This window comes from Choloepus didactylus, chromosome 5 (genome assembly GCF_015220235.1).
Source record: "Choloepus didactylus isolate mChoDid1 chromosome 5, mChoDid1.pri, whole genome shotgun sequence".
In the NCBI taxonomy this organism is placed as follows: Eukaryota; Metazoa; Chordata; class Mammalia; order Pilosa; family Megalonychidae; genus Choloepus; species Choloepus didactylus.
Genome location: NC_051311.1, coordinates 82,899,119 through 82,925,565, shown reverse-complemented (window position 1 = coordinate 82,925,565; position 26,447 = coordinate 82,899,119). Strand labels below are relative to the sequence as shown.

General features: G+C 35.2%; 1 protein-coding gene across 9 annotated transcripts in view; it reads right to left on the bottom strand.

Moving 5' to 3' along the window:
• Positions 1-26,447, bottom strand: part of IMMP2L (inner mitochondrial membrane peptidase subunit 2) — a 995,917-nt gene that overhangs the window by 905,105 nt on the left and 64,365 nt on the right. For 8 of the 9 annotated variants that reach the window (XR_005216988.1, XR_005216987.1, XM_037836359.1 and 5 more), the window contains exon 4: positions 8,491-8,594. Coding sequence is in view for 7 of the 9 variants with exons in the window: in XM_037836359.1 (XP_037692287.1) it covers positions 8,491-8,594 (104 nt within the window). In the remaining 2 variants the exon portion in view is untranslated. Of the gene's footprint in view, positions 1-8,486; positions 8,595-26,447 lie in introns of those variants that run through there. The other variant, XM_037836365.1, reaches the window with a different exon arrangement.

Genomic DNA, 26,447 nt, shown 5'->3' with positions numbered 1-26,447 from the left:
GTTTACTAATCTTTTCCTCAGCAGTATCTAATTTGCTGTTAACCCCATCTACTGAGTTTTCATTTCAGTTACAGTAATTTTCATTCCTAGAATTCCTTTGACATTTTTTATACATTCTGATTCTTTACTGAAATTATCCATCTTTTCTTCAATTTTTTTAATGTATCAATTACAATTATTTTATATCCCAATGTCTGACAATTCCAATAACTGGATCACCTATTTTAATGTTTCCATTTGTTGTTTTAGTTTTTTATCTCGGTCCTCGCTTCTGATATGCACAATATTTTTTTATTAAATGCCAGCTGTTACACAAAAAAATTGTAGAGAATCTGCATGATGTCTCTTGCTTCCAGCTATGACAGACAGTTAAAGTAAAGGCAGATCACTTTAAAATCAGGATTGACTTCATTAGGGGCTGGATTTCAATCTACATAATTTCTGGTCTATTTCTTGCTCCCTCTAACTCCTAGGTTGTAGCCCTTCAGGAATCCCAATTATAAGTTTGCAATATTGTAACAGGATCCTTCTTCCTCCTTCCTTCTAGTTTGTCACTCCTTAGAATGTGAAACTGTCAAATATTCTGCTTAGCATCACACCATCTTAGCTACCACTTTCTGCTTGGCTTCTCAGTCTCATGGCCTATGCTGTTTATAAACTGACAAATAACCCAAGTGGAAAGTGTCACAGAATATAGGGCTCACCTCAATGTGTTTTCCTTCACTCTGGGATCTTCATCCCTTGATAGCGCTCCAATGCCTTTATATATATAATGCAACTCCTCGTTTTTCTCAATAAGGGCCTTAGTTAGGAAAAAGCTAGTACATCACAGCTGGAAGAGTAAGTCAGTTGTTGATTTATCTTTGTGGCATATATTTATATAAACATCCATATCTTCTTGGTTTCAAAATATTTAAGATAACTTAAAATACCTATGTATTTATTTGCCTGGTATTATTTTTTCTGTTTGAAACCTAACCTGTTCAATTATCTGAAACCTTAATCATGTCCCTGAATTATTATTTAAACTTACATTCAAAATGTTTCTCAACAGCTCGATCTGACTTCTTACATATAACATATATTGGGTATTTGAGATCTCCTTCTTTGTACATACTGTCTTTCACTTTTTTAATTAAAAACAAACTACAGTGTTCTCATAGACTGGATTTTTTCCACAGGAAAAGTAAACACAATTACACACATTAAGTACCCACTATTTCATAAAATTTTGCCTGTATAACTTTGTTCTTTGACAGCTTCTAATTATCTCTCAAAGGATATAAGATTTATTGAATGGCTTGAGAAGAAACTATGGATATTTCCTATAGTTATGTTACCATAAAATCTCAATAATTCAAAATTTATGATCACAAAAATATTTCTAGGCTGTAATTTGTCTCTGAACTAAAAAATGTTTTATTGCATAACTAAATATATAAAATTTGTGAAGGCAGTTTATCCTACTAAAGAAAGCAAATTATTTTTGAGGACTGCCTTAAGAACAACAGTTTGTATACCTATGAATAACAGTTTGTATATCTATGAATAAAAATAGTAACAAGATCAGTTTAATCTACATCAAATGATAAAAATACTGATACTATCTTATTTGGTAAGACAAGATATCATTTGTAAATATACTTAATAATGAATGCAAATTACTATATATAACTGAAAGTGACAAAAACTAAATCCTTCTTCAAAGTAAATTACAATCCACAATTTCACTCCCCGGCATTTTACTATGTATTAATCAATTAATTAAAAAAAAAAGGCCCTGGGCACTTTTTCTTATCTATAGAATTGTTCTTTGTAAGTCATGGTCTTTCTAAATTTAAATTCCCAAAATGTACAATATTAACTAAAAATTGAACAATATCTGGCTAAAAAAAAAAAAAAAACTAGGAATAAGTACAAATAGAACAGATAAGTATGCAAAATTATATTCTCCCAGCTCAACTGATAACTGGCTGTGATGGTTAAGTTCATGTGTCAGCTTGGCTAGGTTATGGCATCCAGTTGTTTAGACAAGCCAACACAGGCTTGACTATTACTATAACGGTATTTTGTGGATTTAAATCATCAGTCAGTTGATCCCATCAATGGCTGATTATATCCACAACCAACAAAGGAGATTGCCTTCAGCAATGAGGGAAGACTCATCCAATCATTTGAAGACCATAAAGGGAGAACTGATGATTTCAATAGTGAAAAAGAAGAATTCCTATCACTACTTCAGCCAGCCAGCTTCTCCTGGGGAATTTATTGAAATCTTCATTAGCATTACCAAGGTCACATAAGACAATTTCTATAATAAACCTCTTAATATTTACATATATATACATACATATGTATATTTCTAGAGAACCCTAATACACTGGTTTTTAACACAATTATGGGTCATTTTTCAATATTATCATTGCTCTGGGCTTTTGTTTCAAACCATGAATTTCCTTTTTTAACAGGCTCCAATTAATTTCACTTGGTGGATCAAGAGATCTTTAAAGATTTACAAGGAACTCAAAACACAAAGGAACTAGCACTTTTTATTTTTCCAAAGGCTCTGTTTTAGATATCTATTTCCCTGGCTCAAACCTTAGTAACTTTGCCTATATTTACTGCTAGAGTTATAGCCATCAGTGGCCATCCGTCAGAAAGTGGAAATTAGTTTCACAAGTCGCAAACCAGATGTTGAAATTGAATGTATACTATATGCTCTTAATAAAGTATTATTGCTATTAATGAAGAGAATACATTTCCGGAACAATTTTATCAGAATTTTTTCATCAGAAATAGGAATAATATGAGAGGTACAGCGATATCAGGACCTGTATGACTTCTTTGCTGAGAATAGGTCGTGTCCTCAACCAAACCATCACCATAATATATAAAGGCATTATAGTATGCAGTTAAGAATATAACCTTTCAATTGTACAGCTCAAATCTTTGTTCTACCTTTTACTAGCCATATGTCCTTAAGAAAGTTATTTAACCTATCTGTGCCTCAGTATTCTCATCTATAAAAATGGGAATAACAACAGTACCTGCTTATGGTAGATTGAATCACGTACCCCAGAAAAATATGTTCTTAATCTTAATCCATTCCTGTGAGTGTGAAACCATTGTAAATAGGACCTTTTGAAGATATTATTTTTTATTAAGATGTGGCCAACTGAATCAGGGTGGGTCTTGTCCTATTACTGGAGACCTCATAGAGAAGGCTATGGGGAAAAAGCCACAGGAAAAGAAGCTGGCAGGCAGACAGCCATATGCATTACCATGTTACAGAAAGGCCAAGGACCCAATGATGGCCAGCAACCATTCTTTCAGGGAAAAAGTCTCACCTTGCTGATGCCTGGATTTTGGACTTCTAGCTTCAAAACCACAAACCACTAAATTCCTATTGCTAAGCCCACCTACTACATGGTATTTGTTTCAGCAGGTAGGGAACCAAAACAATACTTTATTGGCTTGTTTATTTTTTAATTTAAATAAGGATTAAATAAAAGGGAATATAAAACTGTTAGCCCAGGGACTGGAAAATAATAAAAAGTCAATAAATATTGCATATGGTGTTTTTCTTTTTCCTTTTCATAGATCACATCTTTCTCCTTTAGCCTTTAGACCTAATCACTCTCACCATCTCCAAGTGACTACCTATCCTTGGAAGTCTGCCTTTACTTTATAGCAATTAACTTAGTGTTTTTCTACCTCAGACTTTGGAATCTCATCTGAGTTCACCTTAGACACACTTCAGGAAAGCAGCAATGTGTAACAGAGAAAGGTTTAGACACAGCACTGTCCAACAGAAATATAATGCATGTCACACTTGAAATTTTAACTTTCCTACTTACCACATTAAAAAAAGGAAAAAGAAACCAGTGAAATTAATTTTAATATATTTTACTAATGACTAAATGTATCTAAAATATCATTTCAATGAGGGTCAGTAGCTTTTTTTCAAGTGCCCAATAGCCAAATGAGGCTAGTGACTACTGTATCAATCAATACAGGTTCAGAGTCAAATGGACTCTAGCTCTGTTATTTATTTGCCATTACTTGCTCGGAATCTCAGTTTCCTCAGTGAAAAATAACTATCTCCAAATATTGTTCTGAAAATTAAATAAAAATGGCATACACAAAACACTGAACACAATGTCTGGTACACAGAGGTGCTCATTAAAGGAGTATTGCCCTACCCCAACCTTCTATTCTAGAACTGAACACTGGCTCATACAGTATCATCTGTGACCTAGTTCTAGCTCCTTCTCTTCTTTCTTTTACTATAATCTATGGTCTTTTCCCCTACCTGCACAGCAACCCCTCCTTGCTTCCCACCACTATACACTTGATGGGTGGACTTAATCCTTGAAGCCATGGACCCTTTAAACATGACCTAAGTATGTGATCACAAGTAACTAAAGACAACTGTGCCTGAAAGAGTGACCCTGCAATCTCCTGCTCTTTGTCTGTCTTAATCCTCCCAAGCTAGCCCTGCTGCCTACTTGGCCATACTTTCTACCTCATTCATCTGCCACCACTGCTGCAGCTTCCCCAGCAATAGGTGTCAACCTCAACACTTCCCAGTTTTAAACATTGAGGATCACTCTGCAAAATCACTCTGCCAGTACCCTTCAAAAGGGCCAAGGTCATGAAAGTCAAAGACGTATTAACAACTGTCACAAACTGAAGGAGACTAAAGAGACATGGAAAATAAAAATGAAATATGGGTTCCTGGGTAGGAACTTGGATCATAAAAAGGTCCAAGTGGGAAAAGTGGCAAATTCAAGAATGGCCTATAGATTAGTTAGCACTATTGTATCAATGTCAATTTCTAATTATACTATGGTTACATATAATGTTAGTATTAGGGGATGCTGTAAAGAGTATCTGAGTCCTCTCTATATTATTTTTGCAAATTTTCTTTAAGTCTAAAGTTATTTCAAAATAAGCAGGTAAAACGTTTCTAAAGGTGATTGAAAGTTTATTAAGAAGGAGCTATCCCAACGGATTTCTCAATTGATACAGCATTGTGAAATAGTGCTACTTATGTTAAGCCTATTGCAGTAAGGTCATCACACAGGTTAATGAAAAGTCAATTCCAAAGTGTAGAAAATCCACCTTAATCACTGCTAATAGTTTGCAAATCCATGAAGAGAGTATGATTCCACCTACATACACTTTGTAATACTAAGGACTTGATGACAGCACATCATTCTTTGTGTGGCTAGTAATGTTATTAAATAAATATACCTAGTGAATTGTTACTGAATAATATGCTTAAATTATGGCTCCACCAAGACCAACTTTTTACAGAAAGGAAAAAGAAAAGATAAGGAAGTGACTAACCCAAAGAAGCACATATCCCAATATGCATCCCCCTCCCCCATCCCAGAGCTTCGGTGCTTTAGGAAACAGCCTCGGTCAATAAGCTCTGAATAAAGCCCCTTGCAATAGAAGGGACAGTCTGTTCTTCATGGGTTTCTGTAACTTAACTTAACTAGTAGGCAATTGGTAAAGGGGGAAAGAATTTCAATATAATGCAGAAGCTGCATTGGTTCTTACGTGATTTTTCCCGGATCATTAATGTTTTTCCTCATTAACACCACCAACACTATCATCAGCAAGCCAGGATGAAATCAGTATTATATATTCAACCCTTCTCTTAGAAGTGCTTATTGCTAAGTTTACATTGGTCTTTTTTAAAAAATAAAAAATATAAATAAAGTAGCACAGAACAACGAGCCAGAGAAACATTTCTATTCTCACTACATTATATACAAAGCTTGCAACCTTTTTTCCACCTACAACTTCTGATGATGATGTCCTTCTGCCCTTGTATTCATATCTCAGGAGCCTCAATCCATCTTTATATCGCCTTGCATCAAACTACCATCACCTTGTGTTGTGTGTGTGTGTGTGTGTGTGTGTGTGTGTTTGTTTTAGGTAAAATCCTATATTTACTGCAGTGTTACTTTATTTACTGGAAATTTAACATGTCTTTTAAACTGTTAGTATTGTCAGTGGAATTGTTATTGTTTTTATTAGTACTCTGCTCACAAAGATGTATAAGCCCTACAAATTTAAATATGAATTTACAAACTGCAAAGTTTCCAGATAGGTATATATAATATTATAACAGAAAATTTCTCCACACTCAATCTATAAAACATTGTCCTAGGATTTTTTTAAAACATAAAATATTATTTCCAAAGGTTACTTATGTATCTATGAAATGTATTATTAATATCAATTTCTGAATATGTAAAATGAAAAACCATATTTTATATTTAACCTTAAATTCAACATTCAAAATGCATTTCTGTATTAGTCACACATTTCTCAGATAGGATGTTCCAATGTAGTAATGAAAATTATCATCCTTAGTAAAACCACACTCATCCATTTTGTAAGCATAGTAAATATTCAGTGTAGTTTGGGATGAATTAAATATATATTATGAACATTAGTCAAACCTTCAATCTTTTCAAATGAAACACTATAAAATGTATAAAAATGAGGGCATGTGTCTAGAAAGTATTTTTGATCATAAAACTAAAAGATACTTTAAATAGTAGCTTTTATGTTATAGTCTTACATCATACAATAACAATGAAGAGATTTGTTTCAGTAACAGACTTTGTGTTTTTCTCAAAAAAAGCAACAATTATTGCTTAATAATTATTTGTTTGATAACATAATACCAATCGCTAAGTATTATTTTATGTGAATTGCTCCTGCTACCAACAAAGGTCATGAAAGAAAATTTTTGTTATTTGTATAGGGCCAAGATATAGCATACTATTGACTCAATAAAGATATAGATCAACCTAGCGGCAATAATTTATTATATCAACCCCAATTTTTAATACACTGTTTTTAAAATTATTTTTATAATAAATGTTGATTACTTTAATTTTTACATAAATGAACAGTATTGTCTTTTTAACATAATCCGAAATATACTAGGGTACTTTTATGGAGTCATGCAAACCTGAATCTCAGATAACCTTTATATGTTTATATATATATATATATATATATATATATTTTTAATTTATATTACCTATTCAAATTCACTTGCTTAGAGACAGCATGTTTTTCATGAAAAAAAAAAGGACTGCACAGTTGTCAGCTTATAGTGTGACCTCTTACACTTGGGTAGGTATCCTCTCCATCACCGACTAAGTGAGGATGTAACCTTGTCAAAAGAAAGGCAAAAGAATAATGAGTACACCACAGGCTAACCCAGCATGGAAAAGGTTGTTAAGAAGGTTGCAAAAATAGTACTGTGAATGACAATATAAAAGTACACTCCAAAGATTAGGTTAATATTAAGGAAAGTACTCAAGAACATGAGAAGCATTTAATCCCCATCCTTGGCTCTGTGCCATCTAAAACCACTCAAATTTTATTTATTTCATTAGTTATTAACCAAATTTGGTTAATATGCTTTCAAAAGAAATCTAAGGAGAACAGGCTTGAAGGAAACTCTTTCTTAGAACAACTATTTCCACAGAGCTTGGCTAGCCAAGCAAATAATATATTGCTTTTACCAAACAATTATAAATTATCATCCAACAAGACACAATCATTCCAATGCAAGAATGAGAAACATAGATTGGAAAAGTCTTCAAACAGCAGATTTTCACTATCACTAAAACAAATGGCAATAAAACTATCACATTTAATTGCCATCCTAAATGTACTGATTGGCATAACAAGAAATCATATTGTAACATTTTTATAAGTGGCTAGAACCAGAAGAAATTAGGCAAGTTCTGTTGCAGTCTTCTCGATGTGAATTTACTTTTAAAACAAACACACAAACAAAAAATCTCAAACCTAAACCATTCAAGCATGAACTAGGACTATGTATTACATCATTGTGTCAGTTAAGCACATTTTGACATTATCTTTCTACATTAACACTGGAATGAAATTTTTGTTTCTTATCAGTCTTAATATTTGAACAGAGAAACAGTGCCACCTTTTGGTCCCAAACAAAAGCCTCCATTCTACTAATTTTCAAAACCTCCTTTTTCAGTTGAACTCCTGACATATAAATGTCACTGAATTTCACATCATAATTATCATCTTCTAAAAATATTTCACAGCTACACAAACAAAGAACACATGTAGGCAACATAAAATTTGCTTTCTGAGATGTAAAATTTCAAAATAATCTGAAATAATACCAAACACATGTATTTTGATCATCTATAATACAATAATTTCTAATCACCATTTCATTAAACAATTTTTCAAATCCAGGTACATCAACAACAGATATATTCTAAGTATAAAAGAAAAGTTTCTTCATTTTGTATAGCATTATTACATTTCAAAATTGATTTTTAAAAATACACTATATTTAAATGTACCCATTAATTTAACAATTGGCAATATGGTATTAACAGTAGATTAACAGATAAATCACTATAAATATAAATAATTTTATATACAAATATAGACTGATTTACTTACACCAATGACACAATGTCACCACGTTGTACTTCAAAATTCCTAACTTTCCAGTGGTTCAAAAGCACTACATCAGATGACTGGCTCCCCCCAGGATTCAAAGAAGGCTAAAATATAAAGAGAGGCATATCTATCATTTGTATTTTTCAATCTTCACAGTTCTTTGTACTTCATAGCTCTAACTGAGTGCAATAAAACATCTCTAATACAGTATCTTTCAATAAATTGCTGTGCTAAAGTAACTACAAATGATGGGTTTTCAAAAAGGCTGATTTGGATTCCTCAGAGATGAAGAAGAAAAATAAATCATCAATACTTATTTGAAAGGAGAATGTGCTAGATATTCAAATCTTTACTAAACTCCAATAAAGAGGTAGGGAAAGCTTTAAGAAGGATTTAAAAACACAAGGAAAAAGCAGGTCAAACCTCCAGACAGAACATACAGATAGTATCTAATTCCACAGTAGCATACATCATTGTTTCACCAAAGAAGAAATAATCTCAAACTTAACCAGAAAAATACCCATATGAAGAAGTGAAGGGAGCAGAAGAGGTGATAAGACAATCATGAAAAATGTGGTGATTCCCCAGTTTGAGCTCTTTTCTCAAGAGAGCATGTAGCAAGGCTTCTCGTCCTAGTTAGAGCCTAATAAGCAGCTCTCATCCTAGGATTCAGACAAGTCTAGATATGCCTAAGGTTTGATGGGGCAAGAACTGAAGAACATTTTGGGTAAGTTCACATCTGAAAATGAGACACCATCAAGGTAAAAAAATTTGATTCATGAACCATGAAGCTAACGTCTTTGAGTTCAGTGTCTTGCAGCTCCTCTTTCCCTTATTTCTTTGTATTCTTTCTCCTACAAAATTGATGTCGTGAAAGGGGCCTCAGGGAGACTCTGTGGTTCTAAAGAGAAAATCTCCTTCCCATTTTACTTTTGCTGGGTTCATTTTATCCCCCTTGCCATCAGAATAGTGAAGTCTGTGAAGAATGGGGTTGGAGGGAAGGGAAAAAGGACTAAGGAGGTTGTTCAGCCTGCACATGTAGCCTAAGCCAAAAGAGCCATTTGAGCTCCAAGAGATCCAGCTGATTCTCCAGGACAAAGGCTCAGCAGGTGATTAAAAAAAAAAGCATGGATTTGGCAGACTTGAATTCGCATGTATCTTTCAGGTACAGATTATGCCAATAGGTTCTGGAATCTTTAGTCTTAGGCAAATGTCATTTTTGTCCAATAGTTATTCCCACAAGCAAAACCTACAGATTTCCAAAATCTATACCATCCATATTCCTTGGTTTTACATTCCCTTGCTCCACATTCTGGCACAACCTACCTTTACAGTATCAGTTCCCATTATACCGATTTAGGGGCTCTGCCTGCTAGTCAGTCTGGACCACTCACCATTCACTGGTTTTTCACTATACTTTCAAACTTCCCTGATACTCCCTCTGCCTAGAACAGTCACTTCCCCATCATCTCACATGCCAAAATTCTATGAATTAAGGCCCTATTTATAGGTCACCTTCATGACACTCAAGCAGTTTGGTAGCAGCAATGGTTATAATACTACTAAAGATCTACACAGCAATTTACTATTTCAAAAACAACATTTCTCCTTCCGAATCCCAATGTTCCATATAATATTTTCATACACTACATCTCTCTTATCTCTTGTATTAAATTGTTACCTCCTAGAGGCTAGGGCCACATCCAGCCCAGAACTGGACAACCTAACACAATGCCCTGCATATTAAATCTCAAATAACTATCTTTTGAATGAATAAATTTAGAGTTCCAATTTGAATAAGAAAATACAAGCAAAGAGGGTTTTCACTTTTGTTGTTATGGAAACTATTTGTTAATTACTAGGTTCAGTGTTTTTTATTTCACGTGCATCTCTGATAAGATTATTCCAATGCCTCTAGTACAATACCATCCAAAAATGTGACATCTAACAAGAACAAAGGTGATTTAATTATTTCTGACTGCTCTATTATGTACTTTTCAAAAGTTTGTGGCTACAAAAACAAAACAAAACAAAAAGTTTCTGGCTGTAACTCAAAATAGGAAATGTGTTTTATAGTGTACCTAGTACACACATGCATACACACACAAACATCCAAAGAAAAAGTTTCACAAAACAATTATTACCTATACTACATACACCCTGATATTTTGTACTTTCTCCTAATCCATGTTTTTAATGTTTTTACACCTACCATATTGCTTATTCAGTAATGGGTTACAATCCACAGTGTTAAAAACATGGCTTTAGATGACTCTTCTTCAAACATTATCCTATAAAAGTTGCTTTTTCCCAGAATTTTATCTTTAATTCTTTCATCTCTGTCATTATTTTTTTTCCTTGAAAAATCTCACTGATATTCTCAGTTTCAAATAGTATCCATATACTCATGACTCCTAAATGCATACTCCCAAATCATTTCCTTCTCCTCTCATACTCCATGCATGGCACTTTGCACAGCAATACTTAGCATACTGCCATGTAATTTTTTGTTTACCTCTTATGTATTATTATAAACTGCCAGTTAAATTTATACTCCAACCCCAAATTCTTTCCTGAGCTTCGAACACATTTTTCCAACTGGTTACTGGGCATCTCATCTGATCATGTCATTCCCCTGCTTAAAATTCTTCATTAGTTTCCCACCAATAATAACACCACCGTCTCCACTGTCTTTAAGATAAAAATCAAGACACATAATCTGCAAGGCTCTGTCAATTCCAACGTACATAGCTCCTACCAGTTAAATTCAACCACAAGCAGTTCCCTATACTTAGGTTATTCTCTCACACCTCCAAGGTATCATCAAAACAAATACTTCTGCCTCAAACGTTTCCTCCTCTCCATCTTCCCCCATCTGCTTAATTCATACTTCAAAACAAAACTTGAACACCTTAAGGCAATCTCACAGGAATTCTTTCCTAACACTTCTCAACTTTCCTTCTCCCCACCATTCATCATCCCAATCTCAGGTGATCAAAAATCACAAGTTCCACATCATACCCTGTGCTTATCTCTATTGTAGCATACTTAATAATGTATTATAAGGGAAGACTTGGCTTTCTCTATGTAAGCATTTTAAGAATAGATTATTTAGAATAGATTATGTGTTCTTAAAGCCTGGACACTTGGCAGGTGATTAATGTATCTTAGTGGAAATTTCAGTGAATGAAATTCCCAAAGACTCCCCAAACTAGCATACCGAATACAGATATCCTATTCCACTCCAGCCCCCAAATATACTTCTATATTCTCCTTCTCAGTTAACATTAGCATTTCCCCTCTCACCCATACTAGAAGGTTCTTGAGTCAGCCACAATTTCTAATTCTCTGAGACTCCCAACATAAGATGTTCCCTCTTGGAAAGACTTTCCCCACTTGGAAAATTCTACTCATCTTGCGAAGGCCTAGGAGACTTTGTGACTCCTCTGTGAAGCCTAAGGGGGAAAAAATCCACATTTCCCTTGGGGAAATTACAACCTGGTACTCCAAGACTGGGGAGAGAAGACTCCCCATAGATCTAAATCTTGACCCTTTGATTCATCTTCCCCTTGTAGAATCATTCATCCACCAAGCCGTTCTAATGCTATTAGAAATCAAATGTAGCACATTTTTAAGCAAAAGATTTATGCAGGGGAAAAAACCTGAGAAGGAAGCATATCTAATTTCAAGCAGTAATATATTAGAATCTTCAGTCAATACCTTGAAGACCTTATTTGATTTTATACAGGAAGCCACAGTTTTCTTTTGCCTTTCCTCTCCCCCACAGGGCTAAATTAATCACTTCCACATCTGTGCTCCCATAGTAATCTAGGCAAACTTCAATTACAGTTCTTAAAACCCTTTTACAGGTAGCTGCTTACACACATGACTCGTTCACTCAACTATATGCTTCTCAATTACACGAACCATGTCTTATCCATTTTTGTATGCCCAATACCAGAACAGTGGCCCAAAAATAATATTTCCATACATTATAGTTTAAAAGGAGATCAAAGTTTTTTTAAACACATAAATATAAGATGGTCCCTAAGCAATCTACATTATCGAAAAAATGTATGCATCTCTTCTAATGAAAATATATTCTGAATGAGTAAGTATAGCAAGAAATGTAGGGGTCTCCTCAAGATAGGCAATTTAAACATTAGGAATAAAGTTGAATGGTGCTGAATTATTATCCATAAGGAAATAATGTTAATCACAACAAAATAAAATGACAACTATCTTTATTATTCATTAATGAATATAAATAACACTCAACATAAAGAACACCCTTTTTGTATTAGGAAACTATTCCTGTATAACTATAAAAACTATAGCCCTTTGTACTTCAATAAGAAATTTTAAGAAGAAAAAAATGCTTTACTTCTGAAGTTCTTAAAAACAACTTTTGAGAAGAAAAATAATGTACTAAATCAAATTGAAAAATTTATGTACGAAATGAAGAAAGCTTAATTTGGATGAAGTTATTTTAGAAAAATTAGTAAACTATATCATTACTTAGAAATTTTACATCTTGCTTTTCCTTGGGGGAAAGGCAGTTTATGCTTCAGTTATGCTTTTCACTATGAGAAAGGAAAAAGCAATCTTTGCAAATCAAAGAAGTTATACACATCAAATCTAAATTAAAAGTCATAAATTTTGGTAATCTGATATAACCAGAGAGTCTATGTTTTCTTGTCATGTTGCTAATATTTTAAATCCTAGATTCCCAGAGATATTAAGGCTATGACCAATTTAAAATAATTAAGTTTTTTGAAACAAGCAAACTCAGAAAATATTTAACATAGGAGTTTCAACCCTGTATTTCAAAGTATGTGACTGCTATCAATATATTTCTCCTAGTAACCAAGGAGATTTCCAGCAGAAAGGGGGAAATCTGATTATCTCTGGGGTTACCAGCAAAGAACAAAATAAGCTTGGCAGCTGCCCTGCCCCTCTTTTCTTCAAAGACTTGTATTCTCACAATCAGTCAATTTCTCTATTTCTACCATGGACCACAAAGATTAGATATCAAAAGACCTAGAGACATCTTCTAGATAGCACCTTGAACTAAAGACAGGAAATTGTGTTCAAACCTTATCTCCATTTCCTTCCTAGCCATATTACCCTAAGCAAATTATCTAATCTTTCTAAGGCTCATTTTCCTCATCAACAAAATGCGGACTGTAGTACCACTTACCTTATAAGGTTGCTATGATAATTAGATGAGATGATCCAAATCTATGAAAAGTTCTTAATATAGTGCATGATACAGAGTAAATAGTCAACAAACATGATGAAAATGCTGATGACAGCAACATAGAATAAAAAGTAACAAAATCAAGTACAGAATTATTTCCAAAGACTCAAGATAAAATTAAGCTTCTACATATTAAGTTGCAACTTATTCATTTTAAATACTAAACTGAAAGTCTCCAAGCATAAAAGTCTACTCCTCATTTCTAAATTCTTGATAGATTGCTTCTTTATTCTTTTAAGCAAGTCAGGTACCATGCTTTCATTTTGGACCTCAACTATTCTGCCTCTAGAAATTAAACCAAAAGAAAAATTTTTTCATGTGCACAAATATTTAGGTATAAATATCTTTATCACAATACTGCATATAGTAGGAGGGGAAACCTACAAAGAACACAGGTCTACAACAATACAAATTTGGAACACAAACTATGCTACAACCATATAATGGAATACTATGCAACCATTAAAACTGATGTCGCTCATCGACATTCAGGAATAAGTCATGATATTTTGAGTGAAAAAGCAGGTTTTAAAAAAAGTTATGAACATGTGTTAGACATTTTAATTTTTAAACATAAACACATATTAATTCACATATAAAAAGATACACATAAAGTCTAACAGTTCTTACCTCTGGCTGATGAGATTATGATTAACTTTTTATGTTTCTTTTTTCTACCTGTATTTCATACAATTTTTTTTATAATAAACACATATTCATTTGGAAAATGTTTGTTACATTAAAAGGGCTTATTGTATTATTAACTTTGGCCTAGGAACTATATAGTACACTCTAAAAAGGACAATATAAATCAGATTTCAACAGATGTTAATAAATTCTACTATTTCTAGAAAGAACAGATATCAAATCTGTTTTTAAAATAAGTACAATATACAAGTTGAATTTGAATGCTATATCTTATCAAAAACTATACTTAAGCAGAGATGATGTCATCAGCATGGCAATATAAGACATCCCTTGAAAAAGTCTCCCCAGAGAATCAGCTAATAAAGGACAAATTCCACTTGCTTAGAACTCAGGAGGACAGTAGAGACTGGAGAAGGACTTTACAACACTGACTAGAAGAAAAAGAAAAATATCAGGTAGGAAATTTCTGTCACATACCCAACAGTCCAGGACCCTCCCCATCACTCAGTCCCACGCAGCTTGGGAGTTGCACAGAAGCAACACAGCCTGGGTCTCTCCTGCCATGGATGCAGCCTATAGAGCCACTCACAACAGGAAGTTAGAACCCTATGCATATCTAGGCACAGGGACCCAGGGCAGAACACAAGCCTCTAAGTCATGCTGCATACAAAAGAGCCCCCAGGGGGAGGGGGAAGGGAGAAAGAGACCACGACAGAACTGTTGGCAAGAGGTGCGCTCAATCAGTCCAGTTTTGTTGGCTGGACTACATAAACGCAAACCAGACTTTTAAGGAATGACCCACCTTTCTGGATTGACCCCACCTGGCTCCATGGGGCAGGATACCCTAACAGGGGAGACTAGAAGCAGAAGAACCTCACAGGGAAAAAAAAAAGGTGGGGGGTGTTGGCATTTTAAATTGAGCTGCTGTAAGACAGGACAGGACTGAACTGAAAAAAGTATAAGGAAAAAGGGGTGCTGAGTAAAGGAGAGAATTTAAATAAATCATAGGAGCTGAGGAGGAAATTCTGCACAAAAAAAGCAAACAGAACAGGAACAGAGGAAAGTAAGCTTTCAACTGGAGAGGAAACAACAGCACAAAAACGGCAATCTTAAAAATTGTACCACATATCCAGGGCAAGATCCAGATGAAAAAGAGCTGAGAAAATCTGAGCAGCTAAACACAGGCTACTCTATAGGTCTAGCATAAGTTAGACCAAGCACCAAAGAAGAGTCTTAACACAAATCCAATCAACAATAAACCTTAAACTAGAGAGAAAAACTGCCCTTTAGAGTTAAGTCATCAAGATAATCAGATGCCAAGACATCAGCAAAAAATTACAAGCCACACTAAGAACAGAAAGACATGGCTCAGTCAAGGGAAAAAATTAAAACTTCAGAAGAGACACAGAATTTGGAACAACTAATCAAAGAAGTTCAAACAAGTCTCCTAAATAAATTCAAGGAGATGATGGAAATAAGCATAAACAGCTTAAAGATATTAAACAGACAATGTGTGAGCATAAGGAAGAATTTAAAAGTATAAAAAGAAATATAACAGAAATTATGGGGATGAAAAGCACAATAGTAGAGATTAAAAATATAGAAGAAGTATACAACAGCAGATCTGAACAGCAAAAGATTCAGCAAACTGAAAGACAGAACAATCAAAATCATACAGTCAGAAAAAGAGAGAAGAGAACAGAAAAAATTGACAGGGTCTCAGGGATTTGCATAACAAAGCACACAAACATATGCACCATGGGTGTTCCAGAAGTCAAAGAGAAGGGAAAGGGGACAGAAAGACTATTTGAGGAAATTATGGCTGGAAAATATCCCAACTCTTATAAAAGACACAAATATATAAATGTCCAAGAAGCACAACATACTCCAAACAAATTGTATCCTAATAGACCTACTCCAAGACACATATGAATCAGAATGTCAAATACCAAAGTTAAAAAGAGAATTCTGAGAGCAGCAAGAGAAAAGCGAATCATCACAAATAAGGTATCGTTAATAAGACTAAAAGCCAATTTATCATGGAGAAAAGAAGGCAGTAGTATGATATATTTAAGGTACTGAAAGAGAAAAATTGCCAGCCAAAAAATCTTTATCATGGAAATGAAGCTATCCAGGAAGGATCTGAGGAAAGTCCTATTATCTGAGAGTTCGGACCCTTGGGTGCTGCATGCAAAACCAACGAGACTTTGCACAAAAAGGACCACTACCAGCCTGAACTGAAAAGGACAGAAAAGGGACAGATTGAAGGAAAAATGAAGGTCTGGAGCCAAGAAACCTCTGGCCAAGAGAGCGGAACTACCCACGCAGGTGGGAAGGGTGCGTTTTCCCTGGAGTACGCAAAGGGCGGGTCATCCTCCCCATTGTTCAGGAAGAGTGCTGCAGCCCCAGGCTTCAGAGAGGGTGAAGCACATTCTCTAGGGATGGGGAGTCTGGTCACCACCCCACTGTTCTGCGGGGGTTCATCCAGTGCCCCAGAAATGGCAGAGTCTGGTTGCCACCCCAATGCTTAAAGAGGGTGGAACGGTGAGCATGGCCGTCACCCCAATGTTTGGAGATGTTGGAATCCTCAACTCAGTGTTTGAAGAGGGCAAGTCTGCTACACAAGCCCTTGGAAAGGGTGGGACTGCAGTTCTGCAAAGCCCCAAGAATAAAACACCATTCTATAGAATGTCAGACCTGGAAATCCAATGAAGTATGCTCTGCAGGTTTCCAGAACTATTTGGGTCCAGTGACCCATTTTCCTTCAAATTTCTTCCTATGGAAATGGGAATTCTTATCCTACGTCTGTCCCTCCTTTTTATATTAGAAGCAGATCATTTGTTCTAAGTTTCACATGTTCACAGTGGGAGGAGAATTTTGCCCTATGGCAGACCATGCCTGTTACTGGTTTGGATGAGATTTTGTACTTAATATTGTTACCAAAATGATTTAAGGCTTTTGTGATATTGTGATAGGATGAATGTATTTTTCATATGGAAAGAACATGCCTTTTTGGGGTCTAGAGGGTAGAGTGTGCTGGTTTGAAGCTCTTATGTACCCCAGAAAAGGCCATGTTCTTTTAATCCATTCCTGTGGGTGCAGACCTCTTCTGGGTGGGAATTTTGGTTAGTTTATTTCAATTGAGATGTGACCCACCCCATTCAAGGTGAGTCTTAATCCTTTACTGCAGCCCTTTATGAGAGGATAAAAGGCAGAAACACCCAGAGAGAGCTAAAGGAGAATAGCCCTGGCAATGCTAGGAGAGGACCCACAGAGGAAGCAATTGGAACCAGAGCTGAAGGCAACAAAACCCAGGAGCGAAGGACCAGCAGACGCCAGCCATGTGCCTTCTCATGTGACAGAGTGTCCCAGAAGCTGGCAACCTTTCTTCAGAGTCCAGGTATCATCCTTTCGATGCTTTAATTTGGACATTTCCATGGACTAAGAACTGTAAATTGTAAGTTAATATTTCCCCATTGTAAAAGCTAACCCATTTCAGGTATATTGCATTTCAGCAGCTTTAGCAAACTGAAACACCCCACATTAAAAAAAAAAAAAAGGTCATAAGAAGATACTATGAATAACTGTATGCAAACAAATTAGACAACCTAGATGAAATGCACAAATTCCTAGAAACACATGAACAACCTACACTGGCTCGAGAAGAAATAGAAGACTTCAACAGAACAATTACAAGTAAAGACACTGAATCAATAATCAAAAACCTCCCAACAAAGAAAGTCCAGGATGAGAGGTTTCACAGGTGAATTTGACCAAACATTCCAAGAAGAATTAATACCAACTAAGTCCACACTCATTCAAAAAAACTGAACAGGAAGGAACATGACCAAACTCATTCTATGAGGCCAACATCACCCTAATACAAAAGCCAAATAATACTACAAGAAAAGAAAATTTCAGACCAATTTCTTTTATGAATATAGTTGCAAAAATCCTCAACAAAATACTAGCAAATCAAATCGAACAGCACATTAGATTTATATACAATTATCAAAGTGTCAATTATATACATTATCCCAGGCATGCAAGGATTGTTCAACATAAGAAGATCAATCAATACAATCCACCACATTAACCAAATGAAGGGGAAAAAACACGTTCACCTCAATTGATGCAGAAAAATCTTTTGACAAATTTGAGCATCCTTTCTTAGAAAGAAAACACTTACAAAAACAGGAATAGAAGGAAACTTCTTCAACATAATAAAGACATATATGAAAAAAACAACAGCTAACATCCTACCTAATGGTGAAAGACTGAAAGTCTTCCCTCTAAGATCTGGAACAAGACAAGGATGTCCACTGTCACAATTGTTATCCCAAATTGTACTGGAAGTTCTAGCCAGAGCAGTTAGGCAAGAGAAAGAAATAAAAGGAGTCCAAATTAGGAAGAAATAAAACTTTTACTATTTGCAGATGACATGATCCTATACAGAGAAAGTCCCATAAAAGCTATAATAAAGCTACTAGAGCTAATAAACAAATTTAGCAAAGTGGCAGGGTACAAGATCAACACGCAAAAATCAGTAGTGTTTCTATACACTTGTAATGAGAAATATGAAGAGGAAATCAAGAAAAAAATCCATTTACATGGTAACTAAAAGAATCAAATAACTAGAAATAAATTTAACAAAAGATATCAAGGACTTATACACAGAAAACTACAAAACATTGCAAAAGAAATCAAAGAATACATAAATAAATGGAAGGACATTCTGTGTTCATGGGTTGGAAAACTAAATATTGTTAAGATGGCAATTCTACCCAAAATGGTTTACAGATTAAACACAATCCCAATCAAAATTCTAAAAGCTTACTTTGCAGAAATGAAAAAGCCAATTCTTAAACTTATTTGGAAGGGTAAGTGGCCAAATAGCCAGAAACTTCTTGAAAAGAGGTCTCACACTTCCTTGCTTTAAAGCTTATTACAAAACTACAGTGGTCAAAACACCATGGTATTGGCACAAGCATAGACATACAGACCAATGGAATCAAACTGACAGTTCAAAAACTTTTGACAAGGCTGCCAAGTTCCCTCAATTGGGAAAGAATAGTATCTTCAACAAATGGTACCAGGAGAACTGTATATCCATATGCAAAAAAAAACAAAATAAAATAAAATAAGAGACCTTATGATGGTTGGGTTCATGTGTCAATCTGGCCAAGTGATGGCACCCAGTTGTCTGGTCAGGCAAACACTGGCCTAACCTTTACTGCAAGGACATTTCATGGCTGGTTGATTACATTACCAGTCAATTGATTGCATCCATGGCTGATAACATCCACTATCAACTAAGGGAGAGTCTTCCACAAAGAGATAATCTAATCAGTTTGATTTAATCCAATCAGCTGAAGTCTTTTAAGGAAGAAGAGAGAAATTTCACTTTTTCTTCAGCCAGTCAGCCTCTCCTGAGGAGTTCATCAAGGACCTTCATCGGAGTTGCCAGCTCACAGCAAACCCTACAGAATTTGGAATCATCCAGCTCCAAAGTTGCATGAGACACTTTCATAAAACTCATATTTACAGATAGCTCATATAGGTTCTGTTTCCCTAGAGAACCCTGACTAATACAGACCCCTATATCACACCATATACTGTAACTCAAAATGGATCAGAAACCTAAATATAAAAACCGGGACTATAAAACTCTAAGAAGAAAATGTAAAGAAGCATCTTCAGGTTTTTAATTTGGCAATGGTTTTTTAGATTTTAAAACCAAAGCACAAGCAACAAAAGAAAAAACAGATAAATGAGACATCATCAAAATTAAAAACTTTTGTGCTTCAAAGGTCATGAAAGTGAAAATACAAATAACTCAAGAGAAGAAAATATTTGGAAACTACATATTTGATAAAGGTTTAATATCCAGAATATATAGAGAAATCCTACAACTCAACAATAAAAAGATGGACAGCCCGACTTAAAAAATGGGCAAGAGACTTGAATAGACACTTCTTGAAAGAGGCTATGCAAGTGGCTAAAAAGCACATGAAAAGATGCTCAACATCACTAGCTATTAGGGAAATGCAAATCAAAACCACAATGAGACATCATTTCACACTGACTGGAATGGCTGCTATTCAAAAACCAGAAAATTACAAGTGTTGGAGAGGATGTGAGGAAATAGGAATACCCATTCATTGCTGGTGAGAATGTAAAATGGTACAGTCGCTGTGGAATACAGTTTGGCAGAAAGCTAAGTATACAATTACCATATGACCCAGCAATTCCACTACTAGGTATAACCCCAAAGAATTGAAAGCAGGGTTGCAAACAGATATTTGTACACTGATGTTCACAGCAGCATTGTTCACAATTGCCAAAAGATGTAAGCAATCCAAGTGTCCATCAACTGATGAATGAATAAACAAAATGTAGTTATACCTACAATGGAATATTATTCAGCTATAAAAAAGGAATGAAGTCCTGACACATGTGACAACAAGGATTAAACTTGAATGCATTATGCTGTTTGAAATAAGCAGGAGACAAAAGGGCAAATATTGTATGATCTCACTGATAAGAACTAATTAAAATAAGCAAACTCATAGAGTTACAATCTCAAATATGGTTACCAGAGACTGGATTGGGGTAGAGAATGGGAATTTAATGTTTAATTTGTACAGAATTTCTATTTAGGTTGATTGTTCAGTTGTGGAAATGGATGGTAGTGATGGTGGCACATTACTATGAGTGTAATTAATAGCACTGAATTATATATGTGAATACGGTTAAAAGGAGAAATTTTAGGGCATATATATGTTACTATAATAAATATTTAAAAATAAAATACAGAACTATATAACACAATGAACCCTATTGCAGATGATAGATTATAGTTAATAGTATAAGAATAAAAATGCTCTTTCATGAAGTATAACTAATGTACAGCACTAACACAAGGTGTTACTAATAGGGTGGTATATGGGGAAAAAATACATCTAATGTAAATCATGGACAATGTTAATATTCTTTCATCATTTGTAACAAAGGTACCATACTAATGCAAAGTGTCAATAATATGATGGCATTATTGGAACTATATGTACCCCAGAAAATCATGTTAATACTACTCCATTCCTGTGGGTATACTTAAAATACGACCTTTTGATGAGGTTACTTCAGTTAAGGTGTATTCAGGATGGGTCTTAATCCTCTTACTGGAGTTCTTTATAAACAGGAGGGAGGGAGGGAGGGAGAGGGAGAGGGAGGGAGAGAGAGAGAGAGAGAGAGAGAGCGCCATGGAAGCAAGAAGCTGAAAGCCACAAAACCTGGAGGAGAAGAGAGAGACCAGCAGATGCCTCCATGTGCCTTGCCATGTGGCAGAGGAGTCCAGGATCCCTGGTAGACAGTCTTAGGGAAGAAAACATTTCCTTGATGATGCCTTGATTTGGATATTTTTCTCAGCCTCAAAACTGTAAGCTAGTCAAGTCCCATTGTTAAGCCAACCCATTTCAGAGTATGTGCTTTCAGCAGCCTAGCAAACTAAAACGGGGTAAATAGGAGCACTGTTTTTTACATTTTACATTTACAAAATTTTCCTATAAACCTACAACTTCTCTAATTAAAAAATTTAATTTAAAAAAAAAAAAAGACTATGCTTAAGGATTTTCATGCCTCCTACAAATATTATTGTCAGGGTATCCTAAATCCTCAGCTTGTGTCTAAGTTCAGATCACCTGATGGTTTGGGGAGAATTTATGTCTTGGTTTAGGGAAATAAAACTCCCCTAAAGAATTCAACAGAGTCTTGATAGATTTCTTGCTTTGTAAGATTTAACTGCACCATCAATCAATAAACAATATTATTTTGGTTTTGATTTTTTGCTATAAATTTGCCTTTTTTTTTAATTAAAAAAAGTTCAGAGCCTATGATTCACTTCCTATAGTCTACTAACAAACCTTACTTCATTGAGATCAGCACCTTTACTTTTTCAGGCCTGTAAAGAGTACCACCTTCAATGGCTATATACAAAGTATAATGTTTAAATATCAATTTTTGTGCTTTCAGATGAGATGGTCAGCCATAGTAACCACGAGAAAACAACAGCAGCCCTCAGACCTCTTTAGGAGGATCATTATTTTAGAAAAATAATTAGGGGAGAGACTATTAGTTTAAAAAAACAAAGAAAAAAACTGAAATAATTCCCTTTTCCTTGAACATTTCTATTTTTATTTTTATTTTGAAATACTTTCAAACTTCCAGAATAGTTACAAAACTAATACAAACTCAATACAAAGAACTGCAACGTACCCCAATCCTTCAGATACTCTGATCCACCAATTTTAATATTTTGTCACATTTGCCATAGCATTCTATCTATCCATCTATCAATCTATCTATCCATCTATTTATCTATCTACTTACAAATCCATTTTCTGAACACCTGAGTGTAGGTTACATACATCATGCTCCTTGAACACTTAATACAGCCATGTACATTTCCTAAGAATGAGAATATTCACTTATGTAACCACCTTAAGTCCAGTTATCAGGTTCAAGAGATTTAACATTGATTTAAGGCTAACAGTCCATATTCCAATTTTCTAATGTCCCAATCATGTCCTTTTGAGCCTTTTCTATTCCCTTGTTAGATCTGATCCAGTGTAACATATTCCATTTAATTGACATTGTCTCTTAGTTGTTTTTTCTTTTTTTGATAATTGAGAGAAAACATACACAACATAAACCTTTCCATCTCAACCACTCCCAAACATAACATTCAGTAGGATTAATCACATTCACAATGTTGTGGTACCCTCATCAACATCCACTACTAAAACTTCCCCATCTTCCCAAAGAGAAATCCTTACATCCATTATGTATTAGCTGCCCATTCCCCCTGCCACCTGCCCTCGGCAACCTGTATTCTACTTTCTGTTGCTATGAGCTTACATATATTCTGATATTTTCTTTGTAGTTACCATGGGGCTTAAATTTAACATTTTAAACCTATAACAATTTCAATTGCTCTGAAACCAACTTAACTTCAATAGCATGCACAAATTATGTTCTTATAACCCTCTGTCCCCCAACTTTATATAGTTCTTGTCACAGATTACATTTTGATATTATGAGTACACAACCAGTGATTTATTATTACATTTTATGCAGATGCCTTTTAGATCCTGTAGGAAATTTTAAAAAAAGTGCAGTTACAAACCAAAAATACAATAGTACTGAGATTTATATTTACTCATGTCATTTTCCTTTCTGGGAATATCTATTTCTTCATGTAGTTTTGATCTATTGTTTATAGTCCTTTCCTTTCAACTTGCAGAACTTTCTTTAGGATCTATTGTAGGGCTGGTCTACTGATGATGAATTCCCTCAGCTTTTGTTTATCTGGGCATATCTTAATATCTCTCTCATTTTTGAAAGACAGTTTTGCTGGAAATAAAATTCTTGGTTGACAATTTTTTGTTTTCAGAACTTTAAATTTATGTCATCCTGCTACCTTCTTGCCTCCATGGTTTCCAATGAGAAATTGGCACTTAATCTTATTAAGGCTTCCTTATATGTGACACATTCCTTCTCTCTTATGGCTTTCAAATTATCTCTTCATCTTCAGCATTCAGCAGTTTGAATATAAGATTCCACAGTGTGAGTCTATTTGGGTTTATCCTGGTTGGAGTTCATTGAGCATCTTGGATATGAATACTCATATCTTTCATTAAATTTGCAAAGTTTTCAGTTATTATTTCTTTGACTATTCTCTCTGCCCCTTTCTCTCTTTCTTCTTTGTCTGGGACTCCCACATGCATATATTGTTACACCTGACTGTGTCCCACAAATTCCTCAGGCTCCATTTGCTTTTCTTCATTCTTTCATTGTTCTACTCCTCAGACTGAGTGATTTCAATTGTCACATCTTCAAGTTCTCTGATTCTTTCTTCTGTCAGTTCCAATCTACTGTTGAACCCCTCCAGGGAATTTTTAATTTCTGTTATTGTTGTCTTCAGCTCTGTTGCTGAAGACAACAATATCATCTTCTATTGATACTCTCTTCATGTTCATCCATTGTTTTCCTAATTTCCTTTAGTTCTTTGTCCATGATTTCCTTTAGTTCTTTGAATATACTCAGGACAATTTTTTTTTAAGTTCTTGTCTGCTATGTCCCAGATCGGGTCTGCCTCATTGGTGGTATCTAAAGTTTTAATCTTCACCTTTGTCTGGGCCATTGCTTCTTGCTTTTTTTTATGTTTTGTAACCTTTTCTTTAAACCTGGACATTTTGATATTTTAATGTGTTTTCTCTGGAATTTAGACATTTAAGCACCTGTTCCTTAAGCTTTTGTCCAGTTAATATTATGACAGCTTTCCTTCAATGCCAAGAGTTAACAAAAAAAAGGTGGAGGAGGAGATAGAACAGGAGGAAGAGGAGAAAGAAGAGGAGGAAGAGGAGGAGAAAAATAAAACACTTTGCCAGTTTTTGTAGATTGGCCTGTATAAATGTTCTCCTTCAGGGCTTGTCCATGCAACAAGTTTAGAGAATAGCTACAGGCCAATGTGTAGGGGCCTCCTTGATCCTTTCTGCATACAGGCCTTGGCTTGGACATGCACATGTAGCCTTAGGAATTCCCCAATAATACATTTCCAAATGTCCCATCCTTCCTAGGACACAGTTTCTTCATGGTCCCAGACACTGTACTATAGGATGCTATAGGCAGCAACCTCTTGTTTCAGGCAGCATGACATGACTGCTCTCCCACAGCAGTCTGTAGGAGAGCTCTGTGAGCTACCTTCTACATGCAGGGCAAGTTCCGGGATGGCGAGTCCCTCAGGCCACCACCAGACAGACTGGACCAGACAAACCCAGTATTTGCATAAGCATTATTCTGCTCCCTCCAGAACCAGGACGAGGATAAGCACTGGGAGCACAGACCAGCTCTGCAACAAGTAGTGAGGAATGGGGAAGGGGTGAGCTGGAATGCTAGGGAAGTAGCCTTTTTCTTGATTCAGCTACAGTGTTACTACAGTCCTTCAACTGTTTTCTAGAGCTTTGAGAAAGATGTTTCTGCAAGTTCTTACTGGTTATTAAAAGTTTCTTTGGGGGATGGAGACCTGAAGCATCTCACTCCACCATCTTGATCTGTCTTGAACTTCAATACTGCAGGATTGGCCAGGAAGCATAAAGTACATTTAAGATAAATGTATGTTCTGATTATAGAATTATTATTATTAGATACCACAGCCATGCAAGTACATTGAAAAAATGGTCTAAAATGCCATCTTCCTTCCCTTGCTTTTCTTTTTGCATGGGTTCTGGAGTACACGGATTTTTCCTACTAGCATGCATAAAAAACATACTATCACTGAACCCAGGACTGTGAAAAGTTTTAAGTTAGAAATGGAGCATTTCCCTCATGTACAGGGAGCTTATTACCCATTGCTTTAGTTTCCTAGCTGCCAAAACAAATACCATGTAATGGGTTGGCTTAACAACAGGAAATTATTGGCTCACAGTTTTAGAGGCTAGAAGGCTTGTTTCCTTCTGGGACTGGTATCTTCTTTGGCCTTTCTTGGCTATTCTGTCACACAGCAATGCACATGGAGGCATCTTCTCCTTTCTTTTCCAGGTTCTGCTGATTTCCAGTTTCTAGCTCCCTGTGGTTTCTTTCTCCATCTGACTTTCACTCTGCTAATAAAGACTCAAAATCCAGATTAAAGCCCAACCTATTGGGCCACATTTTAACTAAACTAACATCCTATAAAGATCCTAGTACAATGGGTACACACCCACCAGAAAGCAGTCCAAGACCAAGAACATGTCCAAACTGGTATACACAATTCAATCGATCACATCCATACTCCTTTATATTTGACCTGCTAGAATGAAAATCCATTCAATTCAAAAATATATTCAAACTTTGGACTGTATGTTCCTTTACCTGGCAAGGTGACTAAAACCTAAACTCATGCATAGATTCCATTTGAGCCAAAAGGAAGAAATTGAAGTAATAAAGCATCTCAGGAAATTTATACTTATTAAGTCCTAGCTACGTAAGATACTTTATTAAGTATAGAAGA